The 23,853-nt window shown below is 42.1% G+C and overlaps 1 protein-coding gene and 1 pseudogene across 4 annotated transcripts in view; one reads left to right on the top strand and one right to left on the bottom strand.

The window, feature by feature from the left end:
• Positions 1-23,853, top strand: part of SMG6 (SMG6 nonsense mediated mRNA decay factor) — a 229,553-nt gene that overhangs the window by 29,881 nt on the left and 175,819 nt on the right. For all 4 annotated transcript variants that reach the window (XM_058704761.1, XM_058704762.1, XM_058704763.1 and 1 more), the window contains exon 9: positions 19,373-19,434. In XM_058704761.1, the coding sequence (XP_058560744.1) occupies positions 19,373-19,434 (62 nt within the window). The remainder of the gene's footprint in view (positions 1-19,372; positions 19,435-23,853) is intronic.
• LOC131497986 (ubiquitin-ribosomal protein eL40 fusion protein-like) lies at positions 13,160-14,062 on the bottom strand (annotated as a pseudogene).

The raw sequence follows: 23,853 nt of genomic DNA, 5'->3' as shown, positions 1-23,853 counted from the left end.
TCTTTGTGTATAGTCTAGTAGTAGTGAGCCTAAGGAACCTGGAGGTATCACTTCTGTTTCCTAATGAAATTTGTACCTCTGGGAATGGAGGCCTACGTACAGAGCTCTGGGACAGTTCTTTCCTCAACATCCTGTTGCAGCCAAACTTGGTGAAAAGCAAGAAGTTATTCTTCCTCGGTGTGTGAACTGACAAGCTTCAGGCTGTGTTCTAGTAGAGTCTGAATGCCGCCCATCAAACTGGTTGATTAAGAATAAACTTTTCTTGTCTCATGTAATTTTCCCTAACCCTAGGCTTTTTCATTGATCTGAGATCTCTGGCAGAGTGAGAACCTCGTTTCTCTAGGCTTGGAAATCATAGTTTTGGCCTGACACTTTGCCTGCTGCCCCTGCCCGAATCTCATGTGTCCATGTTTCCACATTTTTAGTTTAGTTTTTTTTTTTTTTTTTTTTTCCTTAGAGGTGCTTTCATAAGTTGAGAATGATGATTTTCTTTCGTCTGAATGCATGGCTCTGCGAGGCTGGGTAGTACACGTGTATATTTTTTTTCCTGCATTGAATCAAGTGTCCAGCAAAGTAAACACTGGCCCGCAAAGGAGCACAGCTTCACTGTGAGAAACCTGGGTCAGGTGGTCCAGAGCGCGAGCTTTCACATGCTCAACTTGTTACAGTTGTTTGAAGGCTTTCTTAATTTTTTTTTTTTTAACCATGTTTTGCAGGTGGCATTTTCTTCAGACCATTTGTCTTGCTTCTCAGTGCCCCTTTGCATAGTTTGTGCACCAGAGCTGCTGCTGCTGCCACCACCGCTGCCACTGCTGTGGCGAAAAGAAAGCTGTGGTGTGTGGGTGGCACACATCTAATAGCTCCACCTTCCCCTCACCCCCGCTGCCCCTGAACATGGCTGTAGTTCAGAGTTCGGTGTTAGAAGGCCTGCTTTCTTAGGCAAGATGTCTGGTCTCGTATTAGAGTGTTTTAATTCTTAGAGTAGTACTGTGAGCCTTTAGGTTGGCACTTCCAGAACTAGTGCCACGAAAAAGCTTTTGCCCTGATTTTCCCTGGATGGCATAAGCACCGATTTAATCTACAGTGAGAGAAGCATTGAGGCTCTGTGCTAATAGGCAAATGTTTTCTGTCTGGTAACTCAGTTATTTCATTACCCCGTATTTATCAAAGTTTGCTTAGCTTTTTGGCCTTATAAATACAAAGATGTCCTATCAGTAGGGGGGGTAGTATACAGTTACGCAGGGTTGCTTTGGGGGTTCCATTAACGTCACGTCATTCAGGTAGCCCTTTACTTTTGTAAAGTAGTGTGCAGTGTATTCCTCCATCCTGGAAGCTGTTTGGCCACGTAGGATGACAGGCGTTCCTGAGGCCTTTTTCTTTTAGGAAGGGGCTACAGGTTGGCTCTCTTTTTCTTAGGCCATGAGGAACAGAACTTGGTGACGGTACTTCAGAGGTGGAACCAGGACTGGGTTTTTCAGATATTGATAATGTGAAGTGTTCTTTGAGATGCAGCCCCCAGCAGGCGGGGACTGGAGCCTGGACCACTGCTGGACTCTCGGGCTGCTGTCTTTCTTTGTCTCTTTGTGGTTGGCAGTGAGTGGAAGTTTCTCAAAGTACATTGGCCCTACCTACAAACCCTTAACGCCCTGTATGACCTCGGTCACCAAACCACTTCAGGGCTTTATTTTTATCCTAGCCGTTTCGTTTCAAGATGTGAGGTTGGTTTCTTTCCTCTAACAGAGCAAAGTTCTCTGGGGGAAGAAACAGAGTGCCAGGGTGCAGTTGAGGCTGGTTAAACACCAAAACCACACTCTTCATCTTTCTGGGCTTGAGACGTGACATAAGCCATGCTGCAAACACCAGCTTCCACACTGAAGAAACCTGGTCAGATACTGACTTCATTTCTTTTTTGTGTTTGTTTTGTTTGTATTTTTAGAGAAGTAGAACGTGGGGGAAAAGAGGTGTTACCTGCCCATTATGCTTTAGCCAGAAATCTAATTCTAAGAATGGACATTTTGTTGCAATCCAGTATTTCCGAGCTTAGGGCTTTTCATCTTCCCCACCAGTGTTGATGAGAACTCTCACAACTCACCAGGTCTCAGGAAACCGGATTACCAACATATCCTGTTCGCGTGCATGTGTGTATTCTGTGTTACCCACAGGCCACTTTCCACCCCACGTGACCTTTAGCTACCATCCGGAAAGTCAGGACCCAGATACCAGTCAGAATTTCCAGGCTTTGGTTTGGTTTAGACATTTCAGAAAATGTTAATAGTAGTAATTTTAAAGAGACTTACTGAGTGGCACGCATACTGAATAGGAAGTAACGCATCCTGAGGAGAGGGGGAAAGGCAGGACCGGGGCTCTTTGAGAAACATGTTTGAAAATAAACATTCAGGAGAAGACTTGCACAGCAGAGGAGGAGAGGACAGGGGGGAACGGTTTGATTAATTAGAAGTGAATAATGGTCCTATTTTTAGGTTTTAAGGCTCAATTCTGAAGCTCTCTTTACATTCGTTAAAATTGTAGTACACGTTATTAAAGTTGTTTACAACACACTTCATTGCATTTTATTTTAATCAGCATGTCTCAGTGTGAACAGACTGTGATGAGTCAGGTAACACACTGGAACAGGGGTAGATAAAAGACTGCCAGTGGCCTGCACGCCAAGAGTGGTTTATAGCATTCTTATGTAAGGACTTGTTTAAAAAGGAGACAGCATGTGACAGAGATGTATGTGGCCCACAAGGCCTAAACTATTTACTGTCTGGCCCTTTACAGAAAATATTTGCCCACTACTGCTCTAGAAGCTGGGAAGGGCGAAGGCAGTTAATACAGTGGCGGCCCTTCATTTAGGACACTGATTGTTAATAAGGGTGTTACTGCCTTTTTGGGGGACAGTTCTTCGTTTTGTGGGACTGTCACTGCAGGATGTTTAGCATTCCTGGACCTGCCCACCAGATGCCAGTGGTGGCCCCCACACATTTCCAAGCACTCCCTGGAAGGAGTGGTACCATTTTGGTTGGGAATCACCAATACAGGAGCTTGGTGACACCAAAAACACCTTGTTAAGGTTTCCTCCTCTTTCATTTCCTCTCAGTCAGAGAAACAGATTTGGGATTTGGCTGTTCATGGCATAAGGACCAACCATAGTGTGAGAGAGAATGTGAGTAACTGGTGGAATGGGGAGAGTTCTCAGTAGGGTATAATAAAGAGGTTTTAGGAGGCCATTTGATGAGTATGTTGCATGTTCACCCTTAAAAGGATTGTTGAGATTCATATACAGTTTGCGAAAGCTTTGTTTTGATGTCGGCCGTGCTTTCAGAAGCATGTTGCTCTCTGTGTGAGAGGAAGAGTAGCCATCTTTGGCCTTAATGTCCAGATCGCCATGAGATCTGTGGGAATCTGTATGGTGTACTTGAAAGACTTGTTCAGAGCCAATGTAAGGACGTAGTTTTGGCATCTTGTGAATAACCTGATATGCAGACTTAAGCCAGAACTCTGGGGTTGGAGAATTTTCCAGCCTGGGAGAGTTGACTGAGAAAAGTCCTCCTTTGGCTCTTTACCAAGTTAGACAAGGGAGCAATCAGCTGCTGAGTTCTAGCCAACTGGAATGTATGTGAGGGTGTACTATAAATCGTCCCTTAGGATCCAGCTCCTAGTCTGTGAAGAGCCTTCCAAATAAGAATGAGACCCTTACACAGGATCCTTGTCACTCTGCAGCTGCTTGAGGAAGGAATAGAGTAGTGATTTGATGTTACTGTGGGAGCAGCTCACTTTATATAGTAACATACTGCCTGTTGGTTGGGGTAAGAGATTGCAGTGACCTTTTTGTTTTCCTCCTGTTGCCTTTCTCACCAATTTCCTGTACTGTTTTTTATTTCTGACCATACTCTTGGGGAGATGTATCTGCAGTTCTATCATTCTGTAATCCCTCTCTACTCTTAAAGGTTCCAGAGATTCATCTGTCTACTCTGCTTTCACTGTCTTGGATGTGATGTTTGGGCTGAGATAGAGAATATGAAAAAGTTGTTTTCTTGGCTGGCGATCTTCTCCCAGTCGGCAGACTATTTGTTGGGCTTCAGGGGGAAACTCCAGGTTTTTCCCCCTCTTGGAAGCCGTTCACATTACTCATAAATATTTAATATTGAAGTTACTGCTCAGTTTTATTTTTCCAAGTATTACTATATAGACATTAGACCAGAAGGAACTTAAGATACCATGGAGACTCTTTCTAATGCTTCGGTCTCTGTAAAATGTATCTGCCACACATTTTTATTTTTGAGGGCTTCAGTGATATTTCTGGTTGTCTTCCCTCTGTCCACTGATCCAAAACTTTATTATCTCTGATGGAAATCACCAGGCATCTCCTCCTTTTGTTCTTGCCATGTCATTCATGCCTAGAACCATCTGAGAAGTGTGTACCTAGGTGACGTACTGGCCTCAAGTAGCATTGCTTTGACTGAATTGTACTTTGGTGTAAGGTCAGCAGCCTATATTAAGACAAATAATAATAAGGAGGTCTAGGGAATCATTGCCATTTGCATCACGTGGTATCTTCTTTCTGGAAACCCATGGGAGAAATTTCTGCTTTTAGTGTCAGAGATAGTTGTGCTGTGTGGGCTTTTTTTTTTTTAATTTAAATTCATGCACATTTATGAATTTGTTTTTAAGAATGATTCTGTCTTAATTGTTTCAGAGGTTAGCACTAAACTTGTAACTTCCTTTAGTAAATGTGAAGGACTTTCTGGCATGCGACTTGTGTCATGTCCTTACTACTAGTGACCTCTGATCTTTTTCTCTTTCATTTCTCTTTCTTGTTTTCAATTTATTTTATGCTGCAGTTCAGTATATGCGTTTGTATGTTGCCTTAAATAACGGGCTTTACAGTTTTATATGCACATTTTTTTCTTTTTCTCTTGATTATTCAGTTGTAAAACCTCTTTCTCAGGTCAGCTAGTCATTTCTGAGGGGATCAAGGTTTTCACTATCCCCATTAAATGATATTGATCTTTCCTTCAAAGATACAGTCTAGTAGGAAAAATGGATATGTAAATAAATACTTGTAATAAAGTGTTACAAAATAGAAACGTGTACATTGTACAGGGGTAACACTGAGGGGAAAAACATTAACTGATGATGAACAAGGAAAGCTACCTAGAAGGGTGATCTGTCCTTAATTTTGAAGGATAAAAGAAGTTCTTTAGGTAGATGTGAGTGGCCAACTTTTCTGGCAGAAGCAACAACATAGATAAAAATGTGGTATGGTTGGAAACTAAGTGGTTGCTTCTGGGATTCCTAGCCAAGAGTCTGTAATTAGAATATCTTAGGCCACAGTACAGACGTCCACATTGATGTTGTTTAATCAGTCAGCTGGAGCTGAAGATTCATCACAAAGTAGATATGTTGGGCTTTTGATTTGGCTGAAGCTTAGAAGTAGATCCTTCAGATAGTTCTTCTCTGCTTTATTTTATGCATTAGCAAAAGTTGAGTCATCCTAAAGTCATGCCTTCCATCATTCTGGGAAGCTTTCTGAGCCAGCGTCGGTTTGGCTTAGGAATAAGTTATGCTTTATGTGGTAACCATTGGCAATAAAAGTTCTGTTCTTGCCCTGCACACACACAGTAGGACTGCAACTGCTGAACATGTGGGAATGAGGAGTTGGGATGATACCGTCTATGGATTTGCATTTTTCTGGGGTGTTTCTTGGTAAGGATGCTGCAACTTTACTCTGTCTAATGAGATTTTGAGCTGAATTGTGCCACAAATGTCTGAGATACTAGGTCCTAATTTGTAAAGCAAACTATGTGTAAGTCGGTTGACATTCTCTCTGAGGAATTTTTTTTTGGCAGATTTTCCTTTAGAGTTCTGGACAGATCTGTAAAACAGTATGGCTTTTAAAATACTTCAAAGTGACATATTGGTCACTTTGGTTGATTAAGGTACTAATAGATGCATGCCCTTGGCATCCCCAGTAAGCTGTCCCTTGTGGCTAATGGAGACTAGGAGTTACATCTTCTGGATACATTCCTAAATTGTTTTTTTTATTTCTGAGAACACATTTTTTAATCTCTTTCTTTGTTTCTACATCTGTAAAACAAATATATCTACGCCATCAGCTGATCTGGTCTTTAACACCAGTGTAGCTTTCTGCACTTAGATGGAGCCCCAACTTTTAGCACAGTCACCTTCATTTCTGCCACCTCAGAGTTAGAATCTTGGTGTGGGGGTTAGGACTTTTGGGGCAAAGGGTATTGGCTATGGAATAAAGGCTTTTTGTGGAACAGCAGAAAAAGTTGCGGTAATTTTTTAAAAATCTCATTATAATCTACATACAGAAAAGTGTACATATCAAAGCCATACATTTGGGGCACCTGGGTGGTTTAGTCGGTCAAGTGTCAACTTCAGCTCAGGTCACGATCTCACAGTTTGTGAGTTTGAGCCCCACATCGGGCTTGGTGCTGGAGCCTGCTTCAGATTCTGTGTCTCCTTTCTCTGCCCCTCTCCCACTTGTGCTCTCTCTCCCTCAAAAATAAATAAACATTAAAAAAAAAGAAGCCATACAGTTTGATAAATTGTCACAAACTAAGCATATACTTTTGTAACCAGCAGAGTAATTGCTTTTTGACTCATGTCGCTTTTGTTCTTTTCTTCCTTTTTAACTCTAAACTCAGATTTTCCCCATACATTTAGCAGGAATAGTGACAGGGATAGAGCATTGTAAATAAGTGAGGAAGAAGTTAATGCTTATGTTTTCCCTTGCTAATGCTTTCTGGTATGCATAAGAATTTTTTTTTGTTTGTTTTTTTTTTGTTTTGTTTTGTTTTGTTTTTTTTTGAGAGGAAAGGAGAATTGGAGTAAAGATCAGAGATTTTGAAGGTGTTTGCCCTATCGTTTTGAACTAGATATTTTGGGTCTTGGGAACAAGTCCAAAAGAGACATGACTGACAAAAAACCAGATGGAAGCAGGCCTTGCCTCCAGTCACAGTGAAACTGAGTCTCTCACCAAAAGTGCTGTGGTTTGGCCTTAATGTCGAACTATCTGGCTGTTGGGGGGGTGGGGGGGGGAGTGACATCATGGCCTGCCTGCTTCTGGAGACGCTTGGATCCAGCTGGGATGTGGCGTCCCAGAAGTCCCGTGCTGCCATGTTTATAGCCTTGTCTTTGGCGTCCAGGTAAGTGCCAGGCTGTACCAGGTCACGTTGTCTGAGTGTAACCCATTTTTATTCTCTTTTTGCTAGCTAGACAAACCCAGTTTTCTTCTCTTTTTGCTGCTAGCTGACAGTGAGGTAGAGGTGCCTCTGTTGATAAAGAACAGATACAGAAGTTTGCATCCAAACCTGAATAACCATTTTTAACTTGAAACACTTTTCCTACGAGTTGACGCACCAGAATCCTTCCCTTATTTGGTGCCCTGCTTAAATCTGAAGCTTGCATGAGGTTGCCAGAGCTCCCTGTGTGCTGATTATTTGCTTTTTGGTACCCACAGCAGAGTGGTTTGTGAAACCTTCTTTGTGACCACATCTTTCTTAAACTGAAGCTTTGTTCTTCTTTGGGTTCTTAGATTAGTTCGTGCTCCTCCCTTTCCTGAGAGATTCGGGGGTTTTCCTGTATTGTGGTAGGTGGGTGGGCAGGAGAGTATGTTTTCAGATATTTTTTCTGGATTATGCACCGTCCCTTGATGATGGTGTGTGAATGTACATACGTTCTCTGACTCTTGAAGAACTATTTCTCTATTAACCAGGCAGATTGTGGATCTGTCTAGAGAAAATGTTAGGGTTTTTGTTTTACTAGTTTTATTATTGCTGTTTTACTGTTATGGAAAGCAAGCTCTTACCTACTTTTCTCTTTTCTCTCTTCTGGCCGGCGTTATCCTGGGGTGCGTTTGTTAAGGGCTTCCACTGACTTGCAGGATAGGATCTGGACTGGAAGTATCTATTTCCCTTAATCTGTAAGACTTTGAACTAGTGGTCTCAGTGAGTGATAGCTGGAACCATTGGTGGGTTTTTGCTTGGGGTTGCTTTAGCTTTTGGCCTTTGTAAACATCCTTGGTGTTTGTCTTGTTTCTGCCCAAAAGGTTGCTTTCTTTGAGGCGCCTGGGTGGCTCAGATGGTCAGGCGTCCGACTTCGGCTCTGGTCATGATCTCACTGTTCGTGGGTTTGAGCCCTGCATCAGGCTCCATGCGGACAGTGTGGAGCCTGCTTGCGATTCTCTCTGTCTCCCTCTCTCTCTCTCTGCCCCTTCCCCACTCATGCTCTCCCTGAAAATAAATAAACTTTAAAAAAAAGACAGAAAAAAGGTTGCCTGTTTTAAAGGTGAAAGACGGAAGAGCTCAGAGTCTGGAGTCAGACTGCCTGGGTTAACTTTGGGCAAGTCACGTAACCTCTCTGTGCTCTATTTTCTCATCCGTAATATAGAATTTATAGTATTACTAAACTCACAGCATTGTTGTAAGGTTAAATACATTAATAGACAAGGTGCTTAGAATAGTGCCATACGTATAGAAGGTGTTGTAGAAGTTTGGATTATTATTGTTAAGGTGCTTGGGTGTGTCACACTTGTTTTGTTCAGTTAGAAAACTTGAGTTCTTACTGTCTAAATTGTGTTTGAGTAGCTTGGGATACTTTTAACTCCTAAAGCACAGAGTGTAAATTCAACCTGTCCTCAGTTGGGGACTGTCCCTGAGCTTCTGAAAGGTACAGTCCAATTAGGTGTTAGGCCACACTCCCCCCACCCCACCCTTGCCCCCCATCGTGTGGGTTATAAGCTGGGTAGAATACTGGATAGGTTCTTTCAATTCTTTGTTCTCATTGGCTGAGTCTTATTTATGCTTCAAAGTATGTCTTTTCCTCCTATTACATGACAAGCCAGAAATTGTAAAAGTATGAGTGTTATGATCTTTAGAACCGACTCTCTCACGTCCATCCATCTCTCTATTTACCTCTCCATCACTATTGATAATTTCTGTGTCCTGGGTTATAGAAGTGAATCATGAACTAAAGGATGTCATGGTCTAGAGCTGTGCTGACCAGTACGGTAGTAGCCATACTGGCTATTTAGATTAATTAAAGTGAAACACAGTTAAAATTTTAGTTTCTTAGTCACACTAGCCACCTTTCAGATACTTATTACCCATATGTGGCTAGTGGCCGCTGTATTGGTCTGTGAAGATAAGGAACATATCTGTCATCCTGGACAGGAAGTTCTATGGATAGAGCTGGTCTAAAGACAGACACGGATGTATGTAAGATGTACTGTGGCGAATGAAATACTCTCTGAGGCTGCAGGATAAGGTGTAAGGTTCAGCCTGGAGGTAGAGGACAGGCAGAGCAAGGAAAAGTAGGACTGTACTAGATATAGAAAGGAGTACATGAGAAGGGTTTAGATAGAGATTGGGGTAGACAGAAGGAACATGATGAGTTTTGGGCACCACGAATAATTCTTTGTTGCTGAAAGGTAGGCCGTATCAGCAAGGGTAGAGGCGGGAGAAATAGCCAAAGGCCAGACTAGAAAGGCTATTTATTCACCAAGTATATTTATTGATTACCTTTTTTAAGCCCACTGTTGTGAACCAAGTACACAGAATCCTCACTGTCATGGTGTGTGTGTGTGTGTGTAAATCGGTGATAAGTGCTATAAAAACAGGATAAGCTTGAGCAGTGCTGCTCAAACTTTACTGCACAGTATAATCGCCTGGGGAGTTTTTAAAAATCCCAATGCTCAGGTCACACCCCAAGGTGTCACTATGGGAATTAAATCAGTGTCTGGGGATGGAGGCCAGGCATCTGTATTTTTAAAAGATTTGCACCCCATTCCATTATGCTATAAAGTTTAGGAACCCTTGGACTAGGGACACAACTGGAAGCATGCTTGGCACATTCAAGGGATAGGAGGCAACAGGAGTGGAGAGTGAGTATTACATAGGCCTTTTATAGGAGACTGTAAGGACTATGGCTTTTTTTGTGTGTTCAGATTTTATTTTTTTATTTTTATTAAAATTTTTTTAAGTTTATTTATTTTGAGGGGGGGAGCAAGCAGGGGAGGGGCAGAGAGAGGGGGAGAGAGAGAGAATCCCAAGCAGGCTCTGCACTGCACTCTGTGCTGCACACAGGTCAGCACAGAGCCCGATGCAGGGCTCGAACTCACGAACCATGAGATCATGAGTCGAAACCAAGAGTTGGGTGCTTAACTGACTGAGCCACCCAAGCGCCCCAGGATTTTATTTTTAAGTAATCTCTACACCCACCAAATGTGAGACTTGAACTTACAACCCTGAAATCAAGAGTCATGTGCTCCACCAACTGAGCCAGCTGGGTGCCCTGAACTTTGACTTTTATTCTGATGTTAACTGTGGTCTCTTTTTGTCCCGTCTCTTGGGCTGGAATGTAGCAGATGGAGCTGCTGTTACTCAGGATCATATTCCTTAATTCCTGTTAGAACTCTGATTTTCTTTGACTACTTTTGTTTGGGTTTTGTCATATTACCCTCCAAAAAGAAATAGATTTAAATTCTCATAAATAGTGATGAACGTGTTATTTCCCTACAGCATTAATATTAGTACTGCACTGTTTTTCTTGAGAGTTTTTTATATGTAGTACCTGGATAACCTATTTAATCACTATTAAATCTCTGTGTTTTATATGTTCTTCATTCAGCAACCACTTACTGAATATGTAATAAGGTACCAAATACCATGCTAGGCCATTTAAAAATATTGAAAGGAAATAAAAATATCCAAATTATCTCTAAAAGTGAAATCAGTGTTTCATTTAGTTTGGGACTTTTTCTAAAGACTCATACTTGGTTCTGGGCCTCTGCTGGTCTCTATAGATTGAGTTCTTTAGAACTAGAACCCCTGGGACTTAGGGATGGGATCATGATTGTCGATGAGTGTGGAATGACTACTTCCTTTACCTTCCCTTTCTTTTCCATCTCCCTTACCATTGAGGAGTGATTGCAGCAGCTTCTTAAGGGGTCTCCTGGCCTCCGCACATTTGACCCTGGCCAGTTACCCCTTAGAAAACTAAAATTTCTAAACAGTAGCCAGAGTGTCTTTTCAAAAATGGAGGTTTGTTCATGTCGCTTCCCTGCTCAACACTTTTCAGTAGCTTAATTAAGATCAGACTGTTTAATAAGGAGTACAACTTGTACAGTTTGGCTCAGCCTGTATCTCCAGCCTCATTCTTGGAAAATCACCCACCTGGCCATGCCACTCTACCACATACCACTCTTGGGACCAGCACACATGCTGTTCCATTTGCTTATGTCACATAGACAAGATACCCTACCTGCTCCAAAACTGTTTACTCAGCCATCAGGTTTCAACTCAAGGATCTCTTCCTCTGAGGTCTCTAATGCTCCTGCTGTGGAGGTACAGAGCATCCTGTACATCCCTAATCATGGTACTTTATAATTGTGTCACCCACAGAGCAGGGATCATCCCTGCCTTTGTTCATGGTTTGGGCAGAGCAGGGATCATGTCTGCCTTTGTTCATAGTTTGGGCAGTGTCATGTTCACAGAAGGTGGCAAGTAAGTTTTTGTTGAATGAATAGATGACCTTTCCACTCTCACACTCTGTTGGCCAATTAATTTCTAAGATGGGTTTGAGCTTGCGTATGTGCCTTTAGAGAACTGTTTTTCTCGTTGCCCACCTGGTCACTGAGTGGGAGATTCAGCCATTTCCTCTTCTCTCTTACTTTACGCAGTGCAGACACAAGGTGTCCCAGCTCACCTACTTTTCGGGTGGATGGGCATGAGAGTTCCCAGGCGCTGAGAGAGATGAGTCAGAAAGAAGAGTCATTCAGAAAGTAGTCCAGTCAGAGCAACAGTGCTGCCCTTTGGCTGAACTTTCTCTCTCTGTATACCTTGGGATGTCAAGCTGGTGGCACTTTTGAGCTGGTTGTTACAGATCGTCAGACCACAGCACATGGATTCATAAACCTTAATCTGGCACTTTCCCTCGATTACGGATGTTTTGGGAAGTGTCCAAGGGCCCTCTGGCCTAAGAAAAACTTGATTGGCTTTGGGGGTGTACTGTTTCCACTTGGTCACTTAGCCCCATAGTGGCATTGAAGGTGAAAACGTGGAGGGCCCCATTTATATTTCTTTGAAGCCTTTGGGGCATTTGAGTTCAAAAGTTTTGAGAACAGAAGTCTTTGGTCATTTGGTGGTTGGTTTGTTTGTTTATTTGTCTGTTTTGGGGGGGGGGGTCCTGTCATCAAATAGGATGGTGCTTACTCAAAATTAAGAAAGGTTAGATTTAGTTAGAATCATACATTTGTGGGCTTTTAGAATTGGTCGGAACACTATAGGTTGGTGGTTCCCCTGAGGTGGTAGGAGGTAAGTAGGTATCAGAGTACCCTGGGAGGTGGAGATTCTCTTAAACCACACTCCTCCTCACTACCCTTCTTCACCTCTCAGCCCATGAGAAACATTACTGTTTCCAGTAGATGTGTGTGGTAGCTCTCAAGTGTTCTGCAGGTAGAAAAACTTTTGAGACCGCAGTGTTCTAGATCTAGCCCAGGGATCAGCAAACTTTTTTTCTGTAAAGGGCCAGATGATAAATACTATAGGTCTTGGGGCCATACACTCTCTGCCGAAGCTATTCGTAGGGGGGTTACCACAGACAAGATATAAACAAGTGAGTGTGGCTGTATTTCAATAGAACTTTATTTGTGGATGCTGAAATTTAAATTTCATATAATTTTCGTGTGTCATGAAATATTCTTTTGAATTTTTTTCAACCATGAAAACAGTATAAAAAACATTCTTAGCTCATGGTCCATATAGAAACAGGTGGCATTCTATCTGTTGACCTTTGGGCTGTAGTTTGCTGACCCCTGATCTAGCCCAGTGGTTCGTAAGTCTGGCTGCCTTTCAGAATTACGTGGAGACCTTTTAAAAATGCTGATTCGCAGTGACCTTCTCCCCTCCCCGAGGATTCTGATTCTGTAGGACTGGGGAATCTGTTTTTTAACAAAAGCTTTTCTTATGATGCACACACACTCAGGGTTGTAGAATTACCATCACTGATCTCACTCAGCCTTCTCATTTTATAGTTGAAGAAACAGCCTTAGAAAGTTGATCTGACTACTCAGCAGTTATATAGCAAATAAATGGCACAACCAGAGTTTGAACCCAGGTCTTTAATTCTAAGATTAGTGGTCTCTGTTCATATCATTCTGTACTCATCCCTTTCCCCAATAAACAAATGAGCGGTAAATGTAGAATAGTCACAAACTCAGGGTTCCTTCTGCCCCCCCCCCCTTTTTTCCATGAAAGGGAAACTTTATTACAGTCCCAGGGCTTTGGGGCTCAGGCAGGAGGCCTCCCTGGGGACAAAGGAAGAGCCAGTGGAGGGGCTTCACTTGACCTTCTTGGAGCTCAGGTTGTTGGTGTGGCCGCACATCTTGCAGCAGTGACAGCTCAGGGGTGCAGGTGAGCCTAACTCTCACGGCAGATTGTCTTGTTGCAGTTGTGTTTCTGGGCCAGCTGGCGAGGGAAGGCTCGGAGATGCCACCTCGCAGACAAAGCACCAAGTGCAGGCTCGACTCTTTCTGGATATTGTAGCCTGAGAGAGTGCAGCCATCATCCTGCTGTTTGCCCACAAAAGTCAGATGCTGTTGGTCACGCGAGATGCCCTCTTTTGTTTTGGATTTTGGCTCTGACATTCTCAGTGGTGTCACTGGGCTCGACCTCACGGGTGGTGGTCTTGCCCGTCAGGGTCTTCACAAAGGGCTGCATGTCTGCGTTGCGTCTGCCACGAGGCCGCTGCCACCAAACCGCTCCGCCATCTCGTCAACGAGGAAGAGCGGGGTTCCTTCTTCTTATGCCTAGTGCCACTCTCCCTCCTGAGAGCCAAGCGGGGACTCTAAGTTCTGCTGTCCCTCTGTTTGTTGGCTGGGTTTTCTGGAGCTGACTCCTGATTTGACATTTAGCCTAATTTCCCTCCGGTCTGCTGGCTTTCAGGAGAGATAATGAAGTAATAGCAAGTAAATTGCTTTAATGTAAGACCGTGTTGAGGCGGCACTAAGCTGCAGTGTGAGGACGAGAGCCGTTGTTTCAAGGGGTGCATTTCTTGGAAGAGGTGGTTTTAAGAGGCACGTTTCACACTTGAATTCACATGGCTCAGATCCAGCTGTCTAAGTAGGACATCTCTACATGGAACTTGTGCTTAATTAGAGCTAATTGAGCTGTCATTTTGCCCAGAACGGTTCAGGAGTGGAGAAACTAAAGGTGAGGAGTAATCACTGTCCCTGCTGTGCCTCAGCCCTGGTGTGGCTCTTTGGTCCAAGTAAGAAATGGGAGCATGATTTTGATTTGCTCTGTCTTCCTATGAGGCATTTGAGTCACGTTACTTGGCTTGTCTGTACTTCTTTCTTTATATGTATCCTGGAAGGAGAAATACTGAAAGTCCTAAGTGAATAATTTTTACCTTCATTAAATGATTACTGCATCACTGACTTACTGATAGGTTTCCACACTTGGGTTCCAGGCCCCCCTTCCTCACTTTCTTTATCATCTCCCTAGATCTCACTTCCTCCAAAGACTTTCCTGGCTGAGGTATAGTAACAAGGAGGGAAATAGAGTGCTTCCAGACACCTTCATAGCCGGTAGGCCTTGTCTTAGAATTTGGAGCATAAATGGGGAATTGGCAAGTTGGTATGCTATTTGTTTATCTTTTGCTCTTGGACTGCAAGTTCCTTGGCAGTGGGGACCCTGTCTTGTTGGTCTCTGCCTGATTGTGCCTGGCATAGGAGGAGCACAGGGATGAAAGTGGACAGCATCACTTCGGCGCTCACATGTTCCAGCACCCTGTGATCTCGGTGCTTTAGGGAGGCGGTAAATGGGCTTTGGTTGCATGCTCTGAAAGTCCTGGACATTTACTGACAGGTAATATTGAAATTTGGGTTTCCACCCATGTTGGCTCCTATTTAAGAGGACAGAGCCCCCCCGCTTTTTAAAACCTAATAAAGTTGTTGTTAATACTTGGCATATCTACAGAGGTGCTCCAGATGTTTAAGAGAATGATAATTTATGCTCCCCACAACCCTGTAAAAATGCACATTGGAATTTCTTTTAATACTGAGTACTCTTAGTGTTCTTAAAATAATTCACTTTTCAGAAATTCAGTTTTCCACACAGCTGTTCAGAAGAAGGAGCAACTATTTAGGAATTGAAATTGGGCAGATTTCAGACTTCTCTCCTCATGTGTTGTATTGCTGCTTCTGAGCACCTTTCTCCTTCCTTGCTCCATAGTTCACAGAGCACTTAGGCAGTTCTGAGTGACAGTTGCCAGGGCTTGTATAAAACATTTACACCTCAGAATGCTTTAATTTGTATTATTTCATCTTATCCTTTCAGCTCTGAGTTAGGTGGTGTCAGTGGTGGAAATTCCATTTTATAGTTGAGGAACAACCCAAACTATTTTACTCACAATTCCATAGTTAATGGCAGGACAGACTTCATTGTGAGGGTCCAGGAACCTACCCATTAATGGCTGCCGCCATTAATGCCTCTTTGGTCATTGCTTTTCGATGGTTTATAAGAGGCTCAGGAGTCCATAGTGAATTGGTTTTGAACTTGAACTGAAGAGCAAAGAGCCCTTTAATAATTCTAACGTCCTCTTAGGGCTATACCCAAGAAGCATTTTTAGTTTTTGATGAACAGTATGTAAATATGTGAGGAAGACCTGGAAGCAGATACGCTCACTGTTGAAAGAGTAACACTTCTTTCTGTACCTGAGTGACACCTGAGTGTATTCAGAATCAGAAAGTTGCCAAAATGGAAACCAGTACAGGGTACTGTGTTGGAGAAGGAGGAAGTTCAGACTAAGACTTTCCTACCTACTGTGGACTTACCAGTTAAGTTTCCCCAAAATTTTTCAGGAGTACTAGCTGATTTCATATTGTTACATGCAGTAACAGTTGATCAACATGTAACAAATCTATTTCCTCAATATAACATGCCTTACCTCTCTCTAGAACACATCTGCTTTTTTAGCTTTTTTATGACTTGAAGTATTGTTGGTGACTATAGAGAGAAACTGTGTTTAGGGTGACAGATACTTCTAGACTAAAAATAAAGCAGTGGTTCTCATTAACCAAGCTCAGGGAGAATGTGTGTGCAGTTTGAAAAAGTTCCCTAAGATTCGCTTCACTCTCACTTGAAGCACAATGCGTTGAGATCTACTTTTTACTAGATACAGTTGAAATATGATAATGGCAAGCATGAATTGTGGTCTTAAGTGGGCTTCATCTACTATCCTAAGTGAAGGGTCTTTGGGAAGTATACATAGAACCACAATATTAACAAAGCCTCTTGGTGCTCTCATTTTAATCTAGGAGGTATTATGGGTCATACAGTATGAGTTTTCTACCTAATCGGAAACCTTAAAAGTAAAACTGAAGTGCTTTTAGTTACTCTTACTCCCTCATCATCCCTTCCTTTATGAATAAGCTCATCCATTCTTTTCCTGAGCTACTTGCATTATAAGGGAAGGAGAACTTTAAAAAAAAAAATTTTTTTTTTTTTTTTACATTTATTCATTTTTGAAAGACCGAGAAAGACAGAGTACAAATGGGGAAGGGCTAGAGAGAGAGGGAGACACAGAATCCGAAGCAGGCGCCAGGCTCCGAGCTGTCAGCACAGAGCCTGATGTGGGGCTCGAACTCACAGACTGCGAGATCATGACCTGAGCTGAAGTCGGCCGCTTAACCGACTGAGCCACCCAGGCGCCCCCCCCCCCCCCGCTCTTTTTTTTGGAATCAGAAGACCTGAGTTCAAGTTCTAATTCTGCCATTTGCTGGCTTAAGTTGGTTAAATTTCTGAGCTGCCTTGGGGCTTTGGGGATGGTAATTGGCTTGAATGAGAGGAATTAACCTCATTCTGTGCCTACCAAAGTATGCTGTATGTATAAATATAACCAGTTATAAAGGATTCTTCCTGGTTATGGGTGAGTTAACTAGATTATGATTGATAGCTGTGGGAAAAGGGATAATTGAGTTAAAATTGGAATATATAGAGAGAATTTACATATTTTGCCTTTTTATTTTGAAATAATTTTATATCTGTAGAAAAGTTGTAAGAATAATCCAAAGAACTCTGTATATCCATCACCCAGATTCTTCAGTTGTTCACATTTTACCACTTGCTTTATCATTCATTGGGAGAGAATGTTCAGCTAAAAGCTGAGTTTACAACATGTCGAGCATGCTTTTACTTGCCTTATCTCATGTGCCATTCTGTTAACATATGGGTACTGTTACCTACATTGTGTAGAAAGAAAAACTCAGAGAGGTTAGATCAGTTGCCTGGGATTCCATAGCAGGTAAATGGCAGAGGTTTGTTGTAGATCTAGAGATTTGCATTCTAGCCCAGGTTTTGCCACTAGCAGTGGTATAACCACTGGCAGTTTATTTTATAGCGCTTCCTTTGTTTTCTAGCAGTTTCCCTTCATTTCATGGTACCCAGTGTCCCTGGCCCTGACTCACCTCACTATAGAGATAGGTTACTATTTATGAAGTATCTTGAGCTTTTTAGCTATATTAATCAGTGTTTGCTCTAGTATTGCTGATTAAATATACTTTGTTTAAGCAAAAATAAAGACAAGGCCTTGTTTTTTTTAACAGTATTTTATTTTGTTTTATTATTTTATATTTTATTTTTTATTTTATTTTATTTTATTTTATTTTATTTTATTTTATTTTATTTTATTTTCAGGAATAGAATTTAGTGATTCATCACTTACATATAACATCCAGTGCTCATCCCAACAAGTGCCCCTCTTAGTGCCCATTACCCATTCAGCCCATCCCCCCACTTATCTCCCTTCCAGCAACCCTCAGTTAGTTCTCTGTATTTAGGAGTCTCTTACGGGGGTGCCTGGGTGGCTCAGTCGGTTGGGCGTCCAACTTCGGCTGAGGTCATGATCTCATGGTTCGTGGGTTCTAGCCCCATGTCGGGCTCTGTGCTGACAGCTAGGAGCCTGGAGCCTGCTTCAGATTCTGTGTCTCCCCCTCTCTCTGCCCCTCCCCTGCTCATGCTCTCTCTCTCTCAATAACGAATAAGCGTAAAAAGAGTCTCTTATGGTTTGCCTCCCTCTTGGTTTTCATCTTATTTTTGCTTCCCTTCCCCTGTGTTCATCGATTTTGTTTCTTAAATTTCACATATGAGTGAAATATGATATTTGTAAAGACAAAACCTTGTATGCAGAGTTTGGTGTTGAAGTCATTGGTGAAGTATGAGTATCCTCCTTTTCCCACATCTAGCTTCCATATGAGGTAGATGGAACTGCCATGATTTGAGGATAAAGCAGAAGAGTTTTTCCTGTTAGGCGAAGTATCCAGGGGTGCTGGACTATTCCTTGTCCTGAGCACCCCCTTGACATCAGATTCTTGACCCTTCTTTCTGTCTGGCTACAGGGCCCTGAGCATTTTGGTTCTGTAAGACCAGGAAAAGTGACAACAAGGTTTGGTTTTCAGATTATCTCCACTTTCTTTGAGTTCCTCTCCCTCACCTCCTTCGTTTGATCAGAGGAATCTTTCTCCTCAGTTTTGATAGAAGTAGATTTTCTGGAACCTTGAACTGAAGACTATAAATTTGGTGGCTCCTGGGCCAGATGGGACCGGCAAATGTATGTTTTGACTTGCCTAATGTGTAAATTTTTTTCATTAGTAGCCAACATTTAAAAGCCAGAAGGTTTCATATAAAAACCTAGCTTTTAACTTTTCCTTAAAAGGGGGCAGGTGGGGAAGGGGGAAGAAATTATAAAACTGGGCCTACAAAGAGCAAACCTGGACTGGAACGGCCATAGAGCACTACTGTCCCCACCAGCCTGTTTTGTACCTGGCCCCTGTAGACACTTGAATTTTCAGTTCCAGACCTAGAACTTGAATTTTTGTTTTAAAAGCTGGGCTTTTAAATGAGTTAGTTACCTTATCCTTGGTTACGAAAGAATCCTGCTTTCTTGGGTAGGTAGAAAAATAGCTTATAAATAAGATTAGGGCCTTACCAAAATCAGAGTATTTCCCCTGCCTTTTCACTGTTTCATTTCCATCATTGCGGGGCCAGATTGGCTCCTAGATCTCAGAGAGCTGCAGTCATCACTTCATTCCCTGCACAGAGGCACCACTGCCAGCAGAGGGTGCTGTCGGCTCACCGAGCCTGCTGTCATGTTGGCTCAGCTGATCAGCAGCTGTTGGGCATGTGCCCTGGGTCTGTTTGAGACATTGGGCATGTTCATTTGGTTCCCATCCCTAGTGCCCACCCCTTAGACCCTGGCCAGGTTATTGTGTCACTAGGGACTCTGTTCAGTAACAGGAAACTGGGGAAAGTTTAATTGTTTTCTCCTCTCTCTTTTTCCCATGCAGCTGAACAAAAGGTTCATCCTCAGTTTTCTCCATGCCCATGGGAAGCTGTTTACCCGGATTGGGTAAGTGTGCAGGATGTTTATTTTATTTTCCTACATTACAAGTCATTTTGGAATTTAATATTGTTAGCAACTAGACTGTGTTTGTAACTGAGGGCACAGGGTGTGAATTCTTAGAGGGCTCCACCTTCTCTTCCCTTCACTCACTCTGCTCATGAAGTTTGGGAAATATTATTCTGCATCTGTCTGTCTCTTCTTTCTCTACCTTTACTAAAGCCCCCTTTAAACACCCATCCCCCACTGCTAGTCCCTCTGGTTTCTCTTTCCTTTGCCTTTCAGCCCAGCCCCTAGTGATCTCCTTAAGGAAGTCATACTCAATCCCAGGGGTCCTCCTTAGGGAGACTAGTGTCCATTAATTTTCCCTTAAAGAGGAGGGTAACATTTGCTTTCCTCTAACATTTTCTCTTCCTTCTGAACCATACCCCTTTCTTGTCTGCTCAGGCTCCTGCCCCATATTGCCGATCCCTGTAAATGCCGAGATTTTTCTATGGTTTCCCCATCCGCCATGGTTTTACATATAAATCTCAGGGAAAGTGGTGCGTGCAAAACCCCTGTTACTTCACGCATTAAGTCCCTGGAAAGAGATTAGGTTTTGAGTATTCCTTTGGTGGATCAGAGTTTTTCCTTGCTGTATAAAACTAGAGATCCTAAAGTCTGATGTATGCCTGCATACCAGAATTGAGGTGTGCTGAGGGCCCTTGTAGTTGAGGAGAGGAATAAGTGGCAGTGCTCTCTGATCAGTCTTCTACTGCGTTTTAGTATTTTCTGAATTGGAGGTTTTATTAGGAGCTACCCTTTGAGGTGGTATCTTTTGGATTATGGATCCCCCAGGTTGTTGTTAGTATTTCCCTCTCACTTTCTGCCATAACCTTCTATCTATGATGCTCTAGAACGTTTTCCTAGTGGGAGAAGCTGAAAGGCTTTGTCCCGTTTTAAGAAACACTATTCCATGGATGGTGAACTAGAAAGTGTGCTTATTACATACTCATTTGTCATCAACCTGGGCAAGAGTGACAGTGATGGCCAGCACAGGGGGTACTCTTGATTTTGAAATCACTTGGGAAACCTAGAGCAGTGCCAATAGATGCATCTCTAGTAGGAGAACTAAGTGTGAAGTAATTCACTCGTGAAAAGGAAATCAGGTGTGTCAGTAGCTCCTCCCTACCCCCCCCCCCCCCCACCTTGTAAGCTCTACTCTGGCAGTTTTTACTCAACACTGTTGTATCCCTAGTGCCTGGCATACGGTACCTACAGCACATATTTACTGAATGAATGAGTAAATCTTTACAAGAAATGATAGGTTGTGAAAGACTAGAGAGAAGGTTCCTAGTGTTCTAGGAGGTAATAGTAGACCCAGTCCAATCACCAGTGAGTCATGTAAAGCTACCGTTACAAGGTAGGCAAGATGATACCAATATCGTTTCATAAAATTAACCCATCATAGCAGGAAATACTGTTATGCTGCACCTAAAATAGGAATTATGGTTCCTTATCTCTTTGTTATCTTTTTTAGTTATCATTTTAAAAATCTTTCTTTCCCTTACTACCTTTCCACTCCGTATTTCTCTCCTTCTCTCATTTTCCTGTGTTTTTTCTTTAAATGTTCATGTGCTGTGTTGTTCCAAGTCAGTATTTTTCAACCTTCATACCGTTGATATTTTGAGCCTTAGAATTCTCTGTTGTTGGAGGCTGTCCTGTGCATCGTTACGATGCACATCTTATGATGGTTAAACAGCATCCCAGACTTCTACCCACTCCATGCCAATAGTGTCCCTTCCTCTTCTCACCAGTCATGATACTTATAAATGTCGCCAGACAATGCCACATGTTCCCTCCGGGCAAAAAAATTGCTCCTGGTTGGGAACCATTGTTCTGTTAGAGATTTTGGCTAAAGAAGTTATAAATCTTGGTCCAGAACGTAGAAATATTTAGGATATATTTTTGTCAGGTTTAAGTATTAGGTACAACTTTACTTTTGTTGTCTTTAAAAATTCTCATAGATATTTTGGAAGATGTCAGGGAAAGAACCACAATAATGATTTAAAAGCTAGAAAATAATTTCTGAGAGGAGAAATTAATCTTAAGAAAATTAAGGTAAGGGGTGCCTGGCTGGCTCAGTCAGTGGAGAATGTGACTCTTGATCTCAGGGTTGTGGGTTCGAGCCCCATAGTAGGAGGAGAGATTGCTTAAAAATAAAATCTTAAAAAAATTAAGGTAAAAAAAAAGGTCTAGAGACAGCTGTGGGGTACCCTAACTGTATTTAAATATAAAAGAGTCATAACCAGATAGTTTTGATTCCCGTGGGATGACAACAAGAGAAAATAGGCTTATGTTACAGCTGAAGAGACTTGGTTTAGGTGTAAGACAATTTCACAGAGAGAAGATGTTTGGGAATTTTCTTCTCGGGAAGCCTTTGAAAAAGAATAGATTATCTCATTTGTCAGAGGTGGTTTGTTGTGGTCCAGATTATTTTTCAGGACCTCTTCCATTTTTGCATGTAACACATTCTGTTGGCAAAAAGATAAGTCCAGTCTAGTTTCACCTTCATAAAAAATGAGTTACAGTCGTGTTCGCATAAGGAAAATATATGTAAATTATAGGCAGTCCAGCCCCCTTGATGAGTATTCTTCTTGTGCAGACCTAGAGGTAAAAGAATTGAGCCCCATATTTATTCTGGAAGGCAGAGACAGAAGTAACTTCTATTGGGGGAAAAAAGAAGTATAGTAGTCTGTAAGACTAGAAAAGCAGGGAGCCCAAACCACACACAACAACATGGACTGGTGCCTAATTACCAAGAAGATGTGAAATGTGGGAGGCGTTGAAAACGAATTAAGAGTGAGGAGATTGTAATGGGGAGCAGCTGAAGACACATCCACTGTCCCGCCTGCCTTTTGAGAAAAGCCCCGGGTTACGTTGCTCTCCGGGCCTGTGTCTTCTCTGTGCCAGGTGTCCCAAATGGCATCCATATCTGCTTGAGTGCCTGCTGTGTGCATCATGGCCCTCCTTCCTCAGTGTCCAGGAAAAGAGCATTAGATGGCCTCAGGTGCCAACAAGAGTTTGTTTTTTTTTTTTTTACCACTGACTAATTACAAGACCTCGAGAGGGAACAAGTCAAAGCCTCCTTGGACTTCAGTTTCCTTATCAGTAGTTTAAATAGATGATGTCCAAGGTCCACTCCAGTCCTTATGTTCTACAGCACTATGAAATTGTTTTTCCTCTCGTTTTTACCCTGTCACATGGCTTAGTTTTGTTTGTTTTTGTTTTGCTACTGGATTGCTCCTTATCTTGTTTAGTTTTTAAAAATTAAGAAGTTGAGAAAAGTTAAGGAGCTTGATTCTTTTCTGCAGAGAGTGTCATCTAGCCCCTCTGTGTTCCTCAGCATTGGAGAGGTTGGGTCCTGCCCAGTTAGTCACTGTCTGAGTCACTCCCGATTTAGGTCCCAGTGTTGTCTGAAAGACAACTTTCTTGAAACGGCCATTCAAATGAGACAAGGTGTCTCTAGAGATCATTTCGGAAAGCAGTCTGTAAACACTCATCCTGAAATTTATTGTATCTTCTGCAGTTTTTAAGGATAGGGACCAAATCCTCTCAGGCGCAGGAGAGGGATTGAGTCAGGGATCCCATATGGTTCCTCACAGACACTTGCTTTCCTGGTGAGAGGCTGATCAGACCTGCGCCTTGACTCCCCTGAGAGAGGTTGGGAAGCCGGCAGCCTGTGGACTTTTGATTTGTGACAAATAGAATGATTTTGCCTCCCATTATTGCCTTGGTTAAAGTTACCACTTTAACTTTTACTTACTTGCCTAGTCACACTGTTTGCACAACTTCAAGGTCTCTTGGAATTCAAAGCCGATATATTTATTTTGGTCTTTGAATTGTGAAAAATGCAATGTTTATGTCTTGATTTATTTTTAAAATTATAAATGTTTTATATACAAAGGCCAGACATATTCATTGTAGGGAAAATCTATTTACTGCCTATAGTGCTCAGTGTAAAATACTGAGAAAGCCCAATAAGAGAAGAAATAAAAAATTGCCCATATTCTCACTATCCAGAGATAACTCTCCATCCTTAACATTTGGCATATATTTTTATCTTTTTTTCTATACATATCCCCCCCACATTTATTTTTGTTTTTTACAAATATGCTTAACAAGGGATATTAAACTACTTTAAAACTGTTTTCATTTAATATATATTGAACTTACCCCAACATGATTAAAAATGTAATACAACTTTTAAAAAACAGAATTCAGTTATATGGATGTGCCATCTTAATAATCGGCTATTGTTGGGCATTTTAGGCTGTTTCCAATTTTTTGCTGTTATAAATTACCATCTTATGCTTTCTGTCTTCCTCCTCTGCTGCTACTGTTGCTGCTGCTTTTATAATTTTATAAAACTTTAAACATAAATTGTAT

Source organism: Neofelis nebulosa, chromosome 16, assembly GCF_028018385.1.
Source record: "Neofelis nebulosa isolate mNeoNeb1 chromosome 16, mNeoNeb1.pri, whole genome shotgun sequence".
NCBI lineage: Eukaryota > Metazoa > Chordata > Mammalia > Carnivora > Felidae > Neofelis > Neofelis nebulosa.
The sequence above is the reverse complement of the archived record's forward strand: the minus strand, read 5'-3'. Positions and strand labels throughout refer to the sequence as shown.